General features: G+C 35.2%; 1 protein-coding gene across 1 annotated transcript in view; it reads right to left on the reverse strand.

Annotated features, from left to right (window-relative positions):
• The window catches only part of COL4A5 (collagen type IV alpha 5 chain), a 233,304-nt gene that overhangs the window by 13,482 nt on the left and 203,528 nt on the right, over positions 1–16,294 (reverse strand). The window contains exons 39-44 of the mRNA XM_025853713.2: positions 16,004–16,102; positions 15,443–15,493; positions 14,039–14,224; positions 4,089–4,222; positions 906–978; positions 713–784 (exon numbers count right to left, since the gene is read on the reverse strand). Of these exons, the coding sequence (XP_025709498.1) occupies positions 713–784; positions 906–978; positions 4,089–4,222; positions 14,039–14,224; positions 15,443–15,493; positions 16,004–16,102 (615 nt within the window). The remainder of the gene's footprint in view (positions 1–712; positions 785–905; positions 979–4,088; positions 4,223–14,038; positions 14,225–15,442; positions 15,494–16,003; positions 16,103–16,294) is intronic.

Raw genomic sequence — 16,294 nt, forward strand, 5'->3', positions numbered from 1 at the left:
ACAATTCTATTTCCTGACAAGTCCATTCTGATTCTAACATCATTTGCAGTTCTTGTTTGTTGTGCTTGTCAAATGTCCCACTGAACTTGTAAGGGAATTTAGCAGATGTCCTATTTCAGTTTACAGGAAACTTCTCTAAGTCTCCAGCAAAAAGAACTATTTTTATATTAAAAATATTTTCAATTAAAAATGACTTGCTCTTATAATCTGTTCAACTGAATATGGGAAAGTTAGTATAAAATCTAATAAAAATCTTAATGAAGCATTCTTGTTAGTCCTGCATCCATCTTAAACTCAAAAGATCTGGTCTTGGGGTGCCCGGGTGGCTCAGATGGTTAAGTGTCTGCCTTCGGCTCGGGTCATGATCCGGGTCCTGGGATCGAGCCCTGCGTCGGGCTCCCTGCTCAGTGGGGAGCCTGCTTCTCCCTCTTCCTCTGCCATTCCCCCTGCTTGTGCTCTCTGGCTCTATCTCTCTGTCACATAAATAAGTAAAATCTTAAAAAAAAAAGAGAGAGAAAGATCTGGTCTCAATATTTCCTTAATAAAATAGACAGGTTGAGAGATCAGTAAATAGAGGGAGAGTTTTGCTTACTTGCTCTCAGTTGTTGGGGATTGAGACTCTAAAAGTTTAGTTCAAAAACAGAATGCAAACTTTCAAATTCTTCAATGTGTTTAAGAACCTGATATAACTCGCTCCTGGAGTAATTCTTACCTGGGGGGCCAACAAGTCCTGGATCCCCCTCAGGGCCAGTTGAACCAGGTATTCCACTGGGTCCCTTCATGCCTGCAAAGAAGGTACATAAAATGGCACCGCAAAGTAACAGGGCCATAGCGTTTGCCAGTCAAATCAGAAAATGGGTATCTTATCCCAAAGGAGTTCAATATAAAAACAACCCTTCAAATACCTGGAAATCCTGGAACACCAGGGAGACCAGGATCTCCTTTCATTCCATTGAGACCTGGTCGGCCAGGATTACCCTAAGTAAATAAAATCATTAATTTTAGAAAAGAACTGAAGGGGAACGGAATGAAATTATACAGTATTCATATTCACTGATAGCACTTGCTCTAGAGTCAAACTTCTAGGATTCAAATCCCAATTTTGCCCCTTACTAGCTTGTGTAACCTTGAGTTGATTTTTTAACCTCTTTGATTCGTAGTTTTCTCACCTCTAACAAAGAGAAAATAATAGTATCTACTTCATGGGTTTTTTTTTTTGTGAGGATTAAAGGAGATAGCTCATATTAAGTACTTAGAAAACTGATTGGCATGTAGTGTGTACTTAATAAATGGCAGCTATTATTTTATCATCATGAACAAAGGCACTTTTTTTTTAAAGTATAGCACTGAGGTGATAAATGCTTGGGTTAGAATCACATGTACAGAACTGCTAAAGTCTGCAAGACTTAGCAACAAATATAGCAGGGCCTGTTAATTAATTGGGTTTGAGGGCCAGGAAAACTATGGGAAAAAAAAGAGTTGAGAATAAGTCTAGAATGTACCTAAAGGAAGAATAAATGTGGGACAATGAAACTTTTATCAGTAGGACTGAAAAAGGGGCAAACCTGGAACATATTTCAACATGTAAGAAATGGCTAAAAAGGAGGGCATGTTAGAAAGACAGGATCCAGCTTGAAGAAGTTTCCAAATCAATGATAATTTGAGCATCGGAATAGACAACAGTTTAAAAAAATTATAAATCATTAAAAAAAGAATTTATGAGTCCATACTAATAATAAATAGATAATACATGGAAAAGAAGGGAGGTTTTGCTTACCAAAGGGCCAACTGGTATATGTGGAGGTAGCACTAGAGTTAGAAAATCATCATTTGCCACTATTCACTATATTCAACCACCATATTGGTTGGTTGAGGCAAAAATCATAAACAGATATTAAATGGGGAAATTTTGATGAGGAGCAGTATATTTGCATGATCTTAATGTACCTTTCCATAGTTTTGCTTATTAGTTACAGGGAAAGAATAGTGACCATGCAGTGGAGAAACCAGATAACAACTTCTTGGAATGATCAAAATTAAGATCATCAATGAGGGGCAGACGGACATTGTGGGCCTAAATATCTGATGGAGGACACAACATCACTCATGTAGTATTCCAGCTGCGGATGCATAACTAGAATGAATAAATAGCAGAAAAAAAGAAGGAACATTCTGTTTTAAAAAATAGTGGAGGGGGCACCTGGGTGGCTCAGTCTGTTAAGTGCCCAATTCTTGATTTTGGCTCAGGTCATGATGTCAGAGTTGTGAGATGAGCCCTGTGTTGGGCTCCACGCTCAGCACAGAGTCTGCTTGGGATTCTCTCTCTCTCCCTCTCCCTCTACCCTTCCCCCATCAAATAAATATATAAATCTTTAAAAAATTAAAATAAAATAAAAACGAGAAGGGGCTACATTTCTTCAACAATGTCAAGATCGTGAAATTAAAAAAAACATTGTTTAGTGTGGCGCCTGGGTGGCTCAGCTGTTAAGGGTCTGCCTTCAGCTCAGGTCATGATCTCGGGGTCCTGGGATTGAGGCCCGCATCAGGCTCCCTGCTCGGCAGGGAAGCCTGCTTCTCCCACTCCCACTCCCTCTGCTTGTGTTCCCTCTCTCGCTGTGTCTCTCTCTGTCAAATAAACAAATAAAATCTTTAAAAAAAATAAAAAATAAAAAACATTGTTTAGCAACTGTTTCAGATTGAGGGAGCATAGAGTGCTATGACAGTTAAATACAATGCATAATTTGGTCTATACTGGAGGAAAACAATGCTATCAAGGACAATTACTAGGTCAACCAACACAATTAGAATATGTAAAGTAGAAATAAAAGTTTATATTAATGTTTAGTTTCCTGAAGTTGATAACTGTTCTGTTATTACATAAAAGAATATCTTTAACTTTAGGAAATCTCATGCAGTGAAGTATTTAATGCTAAAAAGACATGATAGTTACAACTTATTCTCAAATGCTTCAAATATATATATATATAATTATATATACACACATAACATATGGGGTAAAACATTAACAACTAGTCCATCTGGGTAAATGATACATGAAAGGTTTTTTTTTTTTTTTTACCATTCTTGGAATTTTTCTATGTTTAATGTTATTTCCATTAAAAAATTAGAAAAGGTGCAAATGTAAGAACTAACTTGCACAAAAGAAAATGAATAAAACTTGATAATACTAGATTTATAAAATGTTGCTATCAGGCAGTAGTCTTGAATCAGGCATAGAGACATATGAACTAGAAGCACCTGGGAAATGGATGAGGAGGGACTAAGTAGAGAATGAATAAAGAGAGGACTCAAAAATTAAGAATATGTGTCTAGAATAGTGATGACATGAGGAAAAAAGGTTAGTTGTTGGAAAGCTTTAAGGACTACCGTTTTAGATGTTTTTTTATTTCTTTTTTCTGCTATAAAGCAGTCATCAGAGTTAAAAGATTGAGCCCAGGTTGTGTTGGTTGTGAGATCTAACAACAATCTTCCTGAATGAATGCAAGAAGTGTTAATGATCCATAAAGAAGCATGTGACTTTCTGGGTCACTCAAACCAATGTGGAAAGTACATGAATACAAATGTGGGGATATGTTATGCCCTTTTTACAGGTGAAGACAGAAACTTAAAGTGTCTGTCTGTGTTCCTCATAGACGCAAAGCAGAAGTGTGCAGTGGAGCTGAAATTTGACCCTAACTCTATCTAATTTCCAAAGCCTAAAATATCCCCACTCAACTATAATTACTTCCTTATGAATGGTCTCATCCACATGTAATGCTCTGATATATGCATCTTCTTTTATGAATTTGCTTTTACTGAAATGAAGGTTTTTCAAACCTAAATAACATACATATCAATGACTCCAGGTAAAATGTCTTCTGAGGAACCCTTTAACTATAAAGTAGCTAAGTCCCTTTAGTTGGAAGAAGATAGAAAACTTGCCTTTTTCTTCTTTTGTAATTCACCAGTAAGGCATGCATAGAGCCTTGACCAGTAAATACTAATAAAAATAATGCAGCTTAGAATTCTCATTTTGAATGCAAACACCCACACCACTTTGTCATCAAATTTCTACTCTCATTTCATACCTGGAGTCCTGGTGGTCCTTGATCTCCTTTCAAACCAGGCAAACCAGGTTGCCCAGGTTGGCCTGGGTTTCCTCTCTCTCCTTTAATACCTCCATTTCCAGGGAGACCCCGGGGACCTTCTGGACCTGGTAGACCTTGACAATGCACAACAAATGGCCATATTTCAGTATAGCATAAGAGTAGTATAAAAGCCTGGCTTCTAAAATACCAGTCTTCTAAATCCTATTAGTTTGCAGGATAAAATCCAGACTATGTCAAAACATACAGACGTATGCTAACTCTCTTTCTAATATAAATTGGGCTGGGTTCTTTTTGTTATCAACACTGGTCTGCAGTCCTTTTTAGTTTGCATTTTATTAAACATTAAATCTCATAAGCTCATATTTGAAGACAGGACTCAAGACATAAAAATAAAGACTGCTTCTGTAATCCCTAAGTGTTTCACTTAAGTGAAAAGAAACAAACACCATACATAGGGCACTGTTCTCAAACTGAAGCATACATCAGAATCCCCTGGAGAGTTTGTTAAAACAGATTCCTGGGCTCACCCCCAGAGTTTTGGATTCAGAAAGGCGGGGGGGGGGGGGCCACAAATGTGCATTCGAATAAGTGCCCTCTAACTAAAGCTGCTGGTTCCAGACCACACTTTAAGCATCACTACTGTAGGGCAATCAGGGATTCAAGCCATTTGTCTCATTGTAATTAACAGTAGATTGCTTTATTTTTTAAAAATATTTTATTTATTTATTTGACAGAGAGAGACACAGCGAGAGAGGGAACACAAGCAGGGGGAGTGGGAAAGGGAGAAGCAGGCTTCCCACGGAGCAGGGAGCCCGATGTGGGGCTCAATCCCAAGACCCTGGGATCATGACCTGAGCCGAAGGCAGATACTTAACGACTGAGCCACTCAGGTGCCCCAGATTGCTTTACTTATAAGTAGTTATTTTGTAAGTAGTATTTGTAAGTAGTTTTATTCAGCTTCTATTACTATGCAATTAAGATAGTTACTTAAACTGTTTAATTTCATTTTAGTGACATGCTTACTAATAAATGGTAATATTTTAGTGTCAGAAATTTATTAATTCAATATAGTACTTTTGAATTTATTTTAAACATGTTTTCATATTCTTTGCATTTTAAATATTTCTGAAGAAAAATTCTGCATATGTCTGGTGAATAAATAAAATTATTTAAAATAGGATTTTGCTAAGTTCTTTTCCTTATACTATGTTTTTAACTTTTCATTCTAAATAAAGATATCAGGTCCATTAAACAACCAACAAGATCTTATCAGTGGCCACACCTTTGGTCGCTAGATGGGAAATAGCTGTTACTTGCTTGCTAAGCAGTGGCTGAAGCTAAGACCAACTAGTTCTGCCTTAAGAAACTAATTATGAAGCACTAAATGATGAACAAGCAACAGTTAGCACTTACACATTTTCTTCTTTGGTAACCTTCGTTTTTCATTGGTTTCAACAAAAAAGGAAGGTATGTAGTGATTACTTTTGAAGGAAATATTATAGGCAAATGAATTTAGAATACTTGAGTTCATGCTTACCTATGGACAAAGGGTCATCTTTCTGATCTGAGATAAAATTCAGACTTTAGTTCCCTTCCAATACTCTACCCAGAATCAATGACTACATGCTAACAAGGCAGCATGGCATATGGATTAAGAATGCTAACAAGGCAGCATGGCATATGGATTAAGAATGCTGGACTCTGGAGCTGGAATGCTGGGTTGGAATCCCAGCTCCAATAATTATTAGCTGTTAGACCTTAGGAAATTTATTAATCTCTTTGGCCTCAATCTCCTCCTCTTTAAAATGGAAACAAGAATAGTACATACTTCACCAGGTTGATCCAAGGATTAAATAAGATAATATGTATAAATTACTTAACACAGTACCTGGTACATAGTAAGAACTTTGTAAGAGGTTTTTAAAAATTGTTACTACTACTATTACCTTCATTATTAGTAAAACTGGAAGTAAGAACATACCTTTAAAATATGAGTCCATTTTAAATCTTTCAGCTATTTCTATGTGATTTCATAATATAACACTATTCTATCTGGCACATGAGAAAGAGGAAGCATGTCCACAACCATATAACAATTGTTTTATCTTTAAACAGTTTAAATTATATAGTCACCCAAGGCCAGCAACCAGACAGACACACTTAGAAATTCTCTTCCCAATCATAAAGAAAGGGTTGGAGTATTTTGCACTAAAATAAACAAACAAGAACAACTGCTGAGCTCACACCCCTAGATAGGGTTTTCTAAGCACAATTATTAGTTTCATCTATAATGTATAATTTGGACTAGAAATCAGGTAGTAAATCATCTTATTGGGGGAAAAAAATAAACTGTTAATCAGCCTAACAATGAGGAAGTAAGATTAAGATGGGGAAAAAAAGGAATCTTTTATGATCCTCTTCCCCGGTCTGAAAAGTTATCAGAATATTTGAAAAAAAATTAGGCATGTTATAGGCATTGTTATTTCTGCAATTAAAAGAAAATATTGGGAAATTTACATGTTATTAATTCAGACCTTCCATTCTGGAGTCCCTCAAATTTAAATTAATGACTTGCTAATGACATAAGGGACATATACATTTTATTTTTAATAGTACTCAATATTAACCCTCTTCCATTTTTTAAAATAGCCACATAAACACATATCAGAGCAATGTTATGCAACAAAAATCAATATGCAGAGGTTACAAATAGGCCAGATGCCTACCTAAAAATCTTAATGCAGTCTTAAAAATAACAACAAGTGTATATGCATTTAAAAATCAACATGTCTTCACATATGGATTACCTATTATGAAGCTACAAAGACCTAATGTCATTTCAAACTTGATTATAAACAAGTCACATTACCTTTACCAATATGTTAAATACCAGAGCAGGTAGTATTTGAGGATAACAGCCCTCTTCAATGACTTCTGAGTTACAGCAAAAAAAAAAAAGTGCATTTCTCTTATCATACATACAAAACATTTAAAAAAAAAAAAAAGAAAAGAATTGACCAGTGAAGAGTCTAACCTTGAAAACCTGGGAAGATCAGAGTTCACCAAAGCCCAAAGATCGATGTTAGCAGTATCAGACATCACACAGTACAAAATAAGATTATGAGTTAGAAGTGGTTCACATTATAGCACAAGTTAAACAATAATCCTCTTTGCCAGCATTTCTCATATCTACAGCGTAATCAGTATGCAAACAGAACCATACAGAAGTGTAGACAGCCAAACATTTTCAAATAGAGCTTATTATAGGAAATAAGCTGCTCGCTTTCATTAATCCAAAAAATGGAAAACTCTACTAAAGATATCATGTTAACACTGCTACTGTGGCTTTCTGAAAGTTAGCATCTCAAACATTAAAGTTGGTAAGACAGTACCATTTCACTGATTGCCTTCCATTCCCTTCACAAGGGGATAATTTTAGAGAAATGCTTACATGTATCTTGGCCTCTGCCTTCCTTTAGTAAAAACTCAAGGTGCAAATTTCTTGATATGTTCAGACCACCTCAAAGAGGTACAGTTAACTTTAAAGGCCTCATTAGACAAAAATACAAAGATCACAGGTGACTAGAGAAATTAAAATATAAGTACACAATGGCTATTACCAACTGTACTTCTATTTGCCTTCTTTGAAAATCATTCTATGAAGCCACATTCTGATTTTTTTCATAATTCATCAAGAAGCTTTCTTCTGTGAATTATTACTTATAACAAGTTATTTAAAGAGAAAGAGCCCATATGTATTTGTTCACCACTGAATGTTAAAATAAAGAGCCAAATTTTCCAAAAATGTGAAGACCATCAGTGAAGGGGTACATTAAAAATATTTTGACATGCAATATCCTACCCCAAAACACAGAAAATATCACATTTACTTTATTATTTTTCAATGCACATATTAAATCAGGCTATTAACTATTAAAAAAAGGATCATTAAATAAAAAGATAAAAAGCCTATAAATAGGACAACTCTTGGTTAATGTTAATCAACTATAAACACAATTTCCTTTCCTTAGAAGTCTTGCTATGATTTATAAACATTGAGCTTAGCAGAGAGAATAAATTGTGCTAGAGCACTGAATCCTAGGAATTAGAAGACCTAGGGTCTGTTGTTGGTTCTACTATTTACATCTATGGGACTGTGGACAATTCAGTCTCTGAGCTTGTTTTCTCACCCACATTATAGGAACAGTGTTATCTGCCCTAACCTCCCTCGCAGAGTTGTTTTAAAGGTCAAATTCCATTTAAAAAATATAGACCTGATATCTGCCATGTGCAAGGTGCTACAGGGTACACAAAGATTAGCTATACCAAAACTCTGCCTTCAAGGAGCTCTTAATAAAAGTACATTATATGATGTAAATGGTGGCATGTCACATAAATATAAAACATTATTATTACTTCCAGGTAATAAACTTTTAAAGCATTTGATAATTTGAAATTCAAAAGGCTAAAAATCAGCTTCTGTTTGTTTAAATGGTTTCTAAACCACATACAACAAACTGACTCAAGATGACAGTTTGAGTCTGGCCACACAATTAGTTAAATAAAATAGAATTCCTACCTAAGATAATTCTGAATTTGAGTAAAGACATTTTATATATGTATTTGCTATATAGAAGGACCAATAACAAGAATGCTTAGAAAAATGTCACTGAAATATGTATTTCAGTCTGAGTAACTAACAAAGAAAACTTCAGATCATATCATAGCAAAACTTCTAAGATCTTCATTTCTAAGAGATAAAATTTTAATGAATTATATGCCAAGTCAATTTTGTACATGAAGTGCTCGATCCATTATTTCTCAAATGACCTAACAAAGTTTAACTGAAAAAAATAAAATAAAAATACCTAAAGTCTTGTACATAAGTGGTAATAACTAAAGATAAGCTGATGAATTGATTGGCAAATTTTATTTTATTTAAATTTAATTAGCCAACATATAGTACATCATTAGTTTCCAATGTAGTGTTCAATGATTCATCAGTTGCATATAACATCAATTTTAAATCCAGTTTCCACTTAAAGTTGTAGTCTTCAACTGTTGCAAAGAAGAGAACACTGTAGATACCAGGTTCCAAAAACTATGTAATTTAGAGTACATCTGGTAAATAAGATGTCAAGTTGGTTTTAAAGTGATGTGGCTACTTCCCCGTTTCTTTGAATATAATCTAGTGCCAGGGAAGAAAGCAATCTTCTAGCCAACACCGAAATCGGGAAGTGATCAAGGCACCAGACTTCTATGCAAGTCAGAAAGGGGAGTACTCAAAATTACTTCAAAGTATACCCTAAGTTTTCTCTTTATCATGGTGATAGTTAAATAGTATGCACTTGTCTTAATCTTTTTGATGACATCCATTTAGGAAAAACACAAGAAGCAGTTAATAAGGATTGGTGGAACTTATGAGGTAACAGAAAACAAGAGAGTGGAGGCAAGGTCCAGTCTGCTGTAACTAAGAGTCTCCTAAGATGGCAGAAGCAGCTTTACTTCATCACTTATTATATATTTTTTAAAGATTTTATTTATTTATTTGACATAGGAAGAGAGAGAGAACAAGCAGGCACAGAGGCAGGCAGAGGGAGAGGAAGAAGCAGGCTCCCCGCCAAGCAGGGAGCCCGATGCGGGACTCGATCCCAGGACCCTGGGATCATGACCTCAGCCAAAGGCAGACGCCCAACCGACTGAGCCACCCAGGCGCCCCTTTCACTTATTATATTTATAACTAGAATAAGAAGCCAGATCATAAGCATTGAGCCATACAACTGCCTTTGTCAGAGGATGATATATGTTATTAGTAAAACAGACAACAGAGCACTGGGAAGCCCTAAGTCAGATTCCCAACTATGCCAGTGACTAACAGTATGAACTTGAGCAAGCTTAACATCTTTGGACCTCAGTTTTCTCATAAGTGATGAAGATTCTCCCCTTGACTAAACTTTAGATAGGCTCCCCTGACCCTTCTTCTCAACTAGGCCTCATTCTTCGGCCCTGTTCTTGGTATGCTGAAGTCTAGTTTCAGCAAGAATCCTTGAGCAAGTCAGTTTACGGAGAGTCCCCCCACTGTTGATATCTGATCAAGTGCCTTATCCCCCAACCTTGATGTCTAAGTCTTTGGCCTGACTTTAGCAAGAATTCTATTAGGCCAGTTTAGCAAGAATCTACCTACCCTTGATGTTTCATGTTAGTAACTTTTCATCTACTGACTCCCTCACTCTGCTGGTTGACTATAAATCCCCATTTATCCTTGTATTCAGCTGAGCTGTTTCTTTCCCGTATTGCAACTGTCTCTCCCCTACTGCAATAGTCTTAAATAAAAAGTGTCTTGCCATCTTTAACAAGTGTCTGGTGAGTAATATCTCTGAAAAGTGTAAAACTTAGGTCACTTCTAGATCAGATACTCTATAGCTCTATGAAATTATGGGTTTGTGGAAGGAGTGATGTAGTAAGTAGGAATAGGTAACTAGGGAATCTGTTCAGATAGATGGCTTCCTAAAAAGAATCTTGAGAAATTACAAATTTTTAATTCATAAAATTTCCTGCCATTCCCAATAGTCAGAACTCAGGAATATACTTTTTCCCCATTTTAGCTCCTCCTTAGAAATTTAAAAAGGTCTATTTATCTTGAAATAATAAACACAATCAGATATTTGTGGTTCCTTTTACTCCTAATTAGGTTAACATCTCTCACTGTGAAGCAGCAATTTTCCATTGGACAGCTCCCAATAACTATTCTTCAGTGTGTAATGTTTTTATGTGTATGATTCAAGTAAGAGTAAGAGGCTTCTAATCTGTGTTGGTTGTATGGAATTTTTTTACTCTATACCTACTAGTTCATTTTCATAGCAGGAGAATTTAAAACTTTGTGACAACCCAAAATGTGAAAATGGGATGGTCTGAAAAATTACAAGAGTTGTGGCAAGTCAAGAATTGCATATTTGCAGGATCTGATAATACATATTATTGTTTTAAAAAGAATGCCTTCTCAAGGATTTGGAGAAAGGGGAACCCTCCTGCACTGTTGGTGGGAATGCAAACTGGTGCAGCCACTGTGGAAAACGGTATGGAGATTCCTCAAAAGTTAAAACCAGAACTACCCTATGATTCAGCAATTGCACTACTAGGTATTTACCCAAAGAATACAAAAATACTAATTCGAAGGGATACACGCACCCTGATGTTTATAGTATTTTATCTACATTATCTATAGTAGCCAGATTATGAAAAGAGCCCAAATGTCCATAGAATGATGAGTGGATAAAGAAAATGTTATATATATATAATGGAATATTACTGAGCCATAAAAAAGAATGAAATCTTGCCATTGGCAACAACATGGATGGAACTAGAGGGTATTATGCTAAGGGAAATAAGTCAGTGAGAGAAAGACAAATACCATATGACTTCTCTCATATGTGGAATTTAAGAAATAAAACAAATGAGCCTAGGGAAAAAAAGACAGAAAGAGACAAACCAAGAAAGAGACTCTTAATTATAGAGAACAAACTGATGGTTCGTGAAACAGGTGATGGGGATTAAGGAGTACATTTCTTGTGATGAGCACTGGATATTGTTTGCAAGTGTTGAATCACTAAATTGTAATTGAAACTAATTTACACTGTATGTTAACTAACTGGAATTTAAATAAAAAGTTAAAAAAAGAATGCCTTTTTGAAGGACAGTTTGATTTCATTTACATTAATAGATATAAAATAAAAATAAGAAATTACTCTGAAGGTAAAGGTAAAATATTATACAACACACTTTTGGGTACTATAAATTTTTGACTAAAAATTACAAAAAATATATTAATTTTAAAATGTTAGTTTTCCTAACTAGGTAATTTTGGGTTATTCCAATAGATAGAAACATTGGACTCTACAATTCTTTCAGTTTTCAGAGACAGACCAACATGTAAGAACTGAATTGGCATATATGCTCTTAAAATACATTCAAGCACTTGAAAATATTAGGTAGAGGTATATATATATATATATATACATATATATATATACACACACATATATATATGGAGAGAGAGGAATTATATATAGAATTATATACTTATACACACATATACATATATGTATACATATACATGTATATATATATAACTATATATACACACATACACATAAATATATATAAAAATTTAAGAAAAGTTTTAAAGTTCATGCAGTTACTACTTTGGAGTTAAGGAGCTAACCTGGAGGACCTGGATAGGGATCAAAGTTCACCAAGGCCCAATGTCATCATTAACAAAAAGGAAAAATATCAAAATTGTTAGCAATATCAAGAAACTAAAGCATTACACTAACTTCTTTCAAGTTAAACTTTAATTCAATAAAAGAATACTCTGGAAGTTCATATTCATGCACCTGTAGATAAACCAAATTATTACCACTTAGCATCAGCACTAAAATAAAGACAGCACATGTGACATATTTTGAAGGGCAAAAAAACCATTTTTATAATAATCGTTACCATGAGCTCAAAAACAACTAATTCTAAGATCAATTGGGTTTAAAACTCCATTTTAATTTGCAGTTTATGAACAAACTGAAATGTCACAAACTACTCATGAGGAAGGTGTTCTTCGTACTATTTAGAAACAGTAATTTTTTAAAAGCACCTTTGTGACTAATGTCTTTACGTTGACACATTTCACAAAAATGTTCCACAGTGAGCTCCATTACCAGTAAAAAACAAATAATCAGAGTGCTGATTAAAACATAACAAATGATAATAGTTTGGTTTACTTTGTAATTATTGCATGCATAACCAAGCAAGACATTGGTGTCAATTCTTCACATGCAAGAGTTAATATGGCTGAGGTGATTTTCACTGGTTTTCTTCAATAGTAAAACAAGGTAAAACTCTGAACACCCTCTATAAACAGTCAAGTCAGATCAGATAAAATCTGGTTTTGAAATGATCCTCTGAACAAAGTATGTGACCCCATTTGATTCATGTCTTCAGAGCATATCTTATTAAAGTTAACTCCAATCACTTCAGGGTTTATGGTAATCTAAATGGAGATTTTTATTTTTAAATACATTTAAAAAATGAGTCAGAGACTTTCAAAGGCTAAAAGGACAACTGTTTTGTTTCTTTAACCTTAGATTTCTCTTATTATTTTAAATCAATGAAGGCCAAGTTTTTACTTTCTCAAAATATAAAACATGAATATCAAGTCCCAAAAATCTGTTAATAATCTGTCACCAGTGGTTGGGCTCAGCAACATTAATCCCAGATGAAAACAAGCATTTACAAACAGCAAAATGAAGTGACACAGCACATACACAAAATGAAAAGCGAACATTGGATGCAAACTTGAGACTACAAGAGCAGTTAACACAAGCCAAATGAGGTACAGACATGAAGCTGGTATGAAGAGATTGCTATTCAATTTAATCATGCTGTGATGCTGAAGATAAATTTGATTGCCTAGTTCCTAGAGAAGATAAAAATTTTTTTATTGTGCTTGGTGACATTTGCTGATCATATGAGAGAACCATAGCAACACTTTGGTATGGACCACAAGCATCTATGGGGTGATCACTAAAATGATTTCTGTGATGACATGCTGAGAAGCTCACATTAAAAATGCAGATGGCATTTTGCTGCCAGGTTATCAGTATAGTTTTATGTTTTTATTAAAGACTAATAAATCCACTATTTCCTTTTTTCCTCCAAGTTGGTTTGTTTTAGTTCAACTTTAAGTAAATGATGAAAGGCGTTACTGAAAAGAATTATTAGATGCCACAGAAATGGATGGAGCTAGGTATAAACCAGGCTATTTACTTGTAAGAAGTTCTCATAGAGTCTTAAGTCCTAAAAACTGAATAACCTGCCAGCAAAATGAAATGAATTAATGAATAAACAGACCATTCCCCTACCACTCATGTACATACCTGGTCTCCCAGGAGGACCCTGGGGCCCAGGGTTGCCTTTAGGGCCTTCCAGAGCTGGACCCGGAGAACCAGGAGGGCCTGGGGGACCCTGCACACCAGGGAAACCCTGAAAGCCTGGTTCTCCCTTTGGACCAGGAAGGCCAGGGTTTCCTGGAATGCCAGGTAATCCTCCATCACCCTTTTGACCTATGAAAGCAAAGTGACATTAGGAAACAAATTAGATACTGCCTGTATTAGGCTTGCCTATAAGGCTAAATCTATTCATTCTTATTATAAAAAGTGATGGGATTTGCTAGGATCATTTTTGTCTCCCACCAAATTCCTCACCCGTCCAAAAAACCCATTCGTTTTATGAAATATATTCAACTGCTTACAGAAATATTTATTAGAGTATGTACAGAAATATAAAAACAATAATAGCTTGGATCCTGAAAGATACCCTTTGTATTAGGACACGGAGCAAATATCACATGATCAGTAGCTGCGAGAAAATAAAAATCGAAAAAAAATAGAAAGGTTTAAAGTATTGGCATGAACAGGTTAGAGATGGCTGGGGGAAATTCCTTAAAGAAATATTTTGAGGCTAATTTTGAGACTAATGAAGATATTGATCTTCAGTGGTTGCTGTACGTCCCTGAAGACAATTCTATTCAAGATTTAGAATCCCAACCCAGACAAACTATTCTCAACATTTTTTTCTATACCACCAACATACCTGAAAGCGATGTAATAGTGGCACATTAAAGTAGTAATTTTGACATTGGGATCATGGGAAGGATATAGGAATTTCTAGGAGGTATGTCTGTAGTTTGAAAAAAACTTCCATAGAATAGCTAATGGTCACTTCAGAACATAAACAGGCACATCCGTACACACAATCAGTCATTCAATTAACGCTTTGGTGCTTACAATGAAAAGTAAGAACAAGTGAGGGCATGTAGATGTATATGAGCACATACCCACCCAAAATGCAAGATGTATATTAATATGAAGTTTTCCATTTTTGTTATTGGTACATATTTCTAAAGAGTTTCCTTACATTACCTTGGTTTTGTTTCCATGGGGAGAAAAGAGTATTTTTTTTTCCAGCTGAAAGACTTAAAAAATTTAGTGAAATCTACCTCTTTCTACAATTTTGCTTTCTTTATCATTTCCTCAGCAGTTACTTATGAAATTAACAAAGGGATATTTATATGTAAATTTCCTTAAGAATGCATTTTTATATAGCACAACTCTTTCTACTAAATTGTTAATTAAGAACTGCTTTAAGATACAACTTTAGCTTTGAGTTTTCTGGGGTTGTATGTGCATTTTATAACAGTAAGTGGTGAAGATGGAAAAATAAATGTACTGGAGCACATTCTCTTTATATGGACTGATCTAGTATGTTTTATGAAAGTTTACCAGAAAGTCCTGGGAGTCCAGGGGGTCCTGGGATTCCAAAGCCCGGCTGACCTGTCAGAGCATAAATCCAAACTCTCAAATAGATAATAATAAATGAAACAAGGACAAATTATTTTGGCTCATTCAGTTTTTTACTGAAACATGCAGAAGATTTGTTTCCAACATGGAACCACAATTCAAACATGAGAAAACTATAAAAACATATTCTACTTGTGATAAGTGTTAAATATATCTTTATATACATACAGATCTATAAATGGAATATAGATTGCATAGTGAAACGAGGTCATCCAGAAAGGATAAAAACAGCTGGGTAACTTCTTCACAAGAAAAACTGGGCAAGAAAGGATATGGAGTTTTTTATAAGAACGAGGCAACCTGATTGATAAACGTGAAGTAATATTCTCAGTAGAGTGCAAGAAGGTACTTAGGAAGGGGAAAGTGTATAGCAGCTTAGAGGTTAAGAAAGAAGATATAATTTCATTGTGGGTGAAAAAGGGCAAAAGTTAAAGAAGACAAGGAAGAAATTAGAAAATTAGGAACAATGAAAAAATATAGCACCTGGTTCACCCTTCTGTCCAGCTGGTCCAGGAATACCATCTTGACCTGGGTTGCCTTTTTCACCTGGAGGCCCTGGTGGCCCAGGACGACCTCCACCACCTAAAGCACAGGGTACAGCAGGTTATACCTATCCTCCCAATTCCCTTTCCTTCCATATTCCCCATTCTCTCCATACTAGTTTCAAATAGTTCTATCCAAATGACACAAAGTACCCCTGAGACACTCCTTTAAATGACGAAATGTTGTGAAAAAGAAGCACAGAAGGAATAAAGGCTAATAAGGAAAAACTTT

This window comes from Callorhinus ursinus, unplaced genomic scaffold, assembly GCF_003265705.2.
Source record: "Callorhinus ursinus isolate GAN/ISIS: 27379988/994484 unplaced genomic scaffold, GSC_fseal_2.0 scaffold65, whole genome shotgun sequence".
NCBI lineage: Eukaryota > Metazoa > Chordata > Mammalia > Carnivora > Otariidae > Callorhinus > Callorhinus ursinus.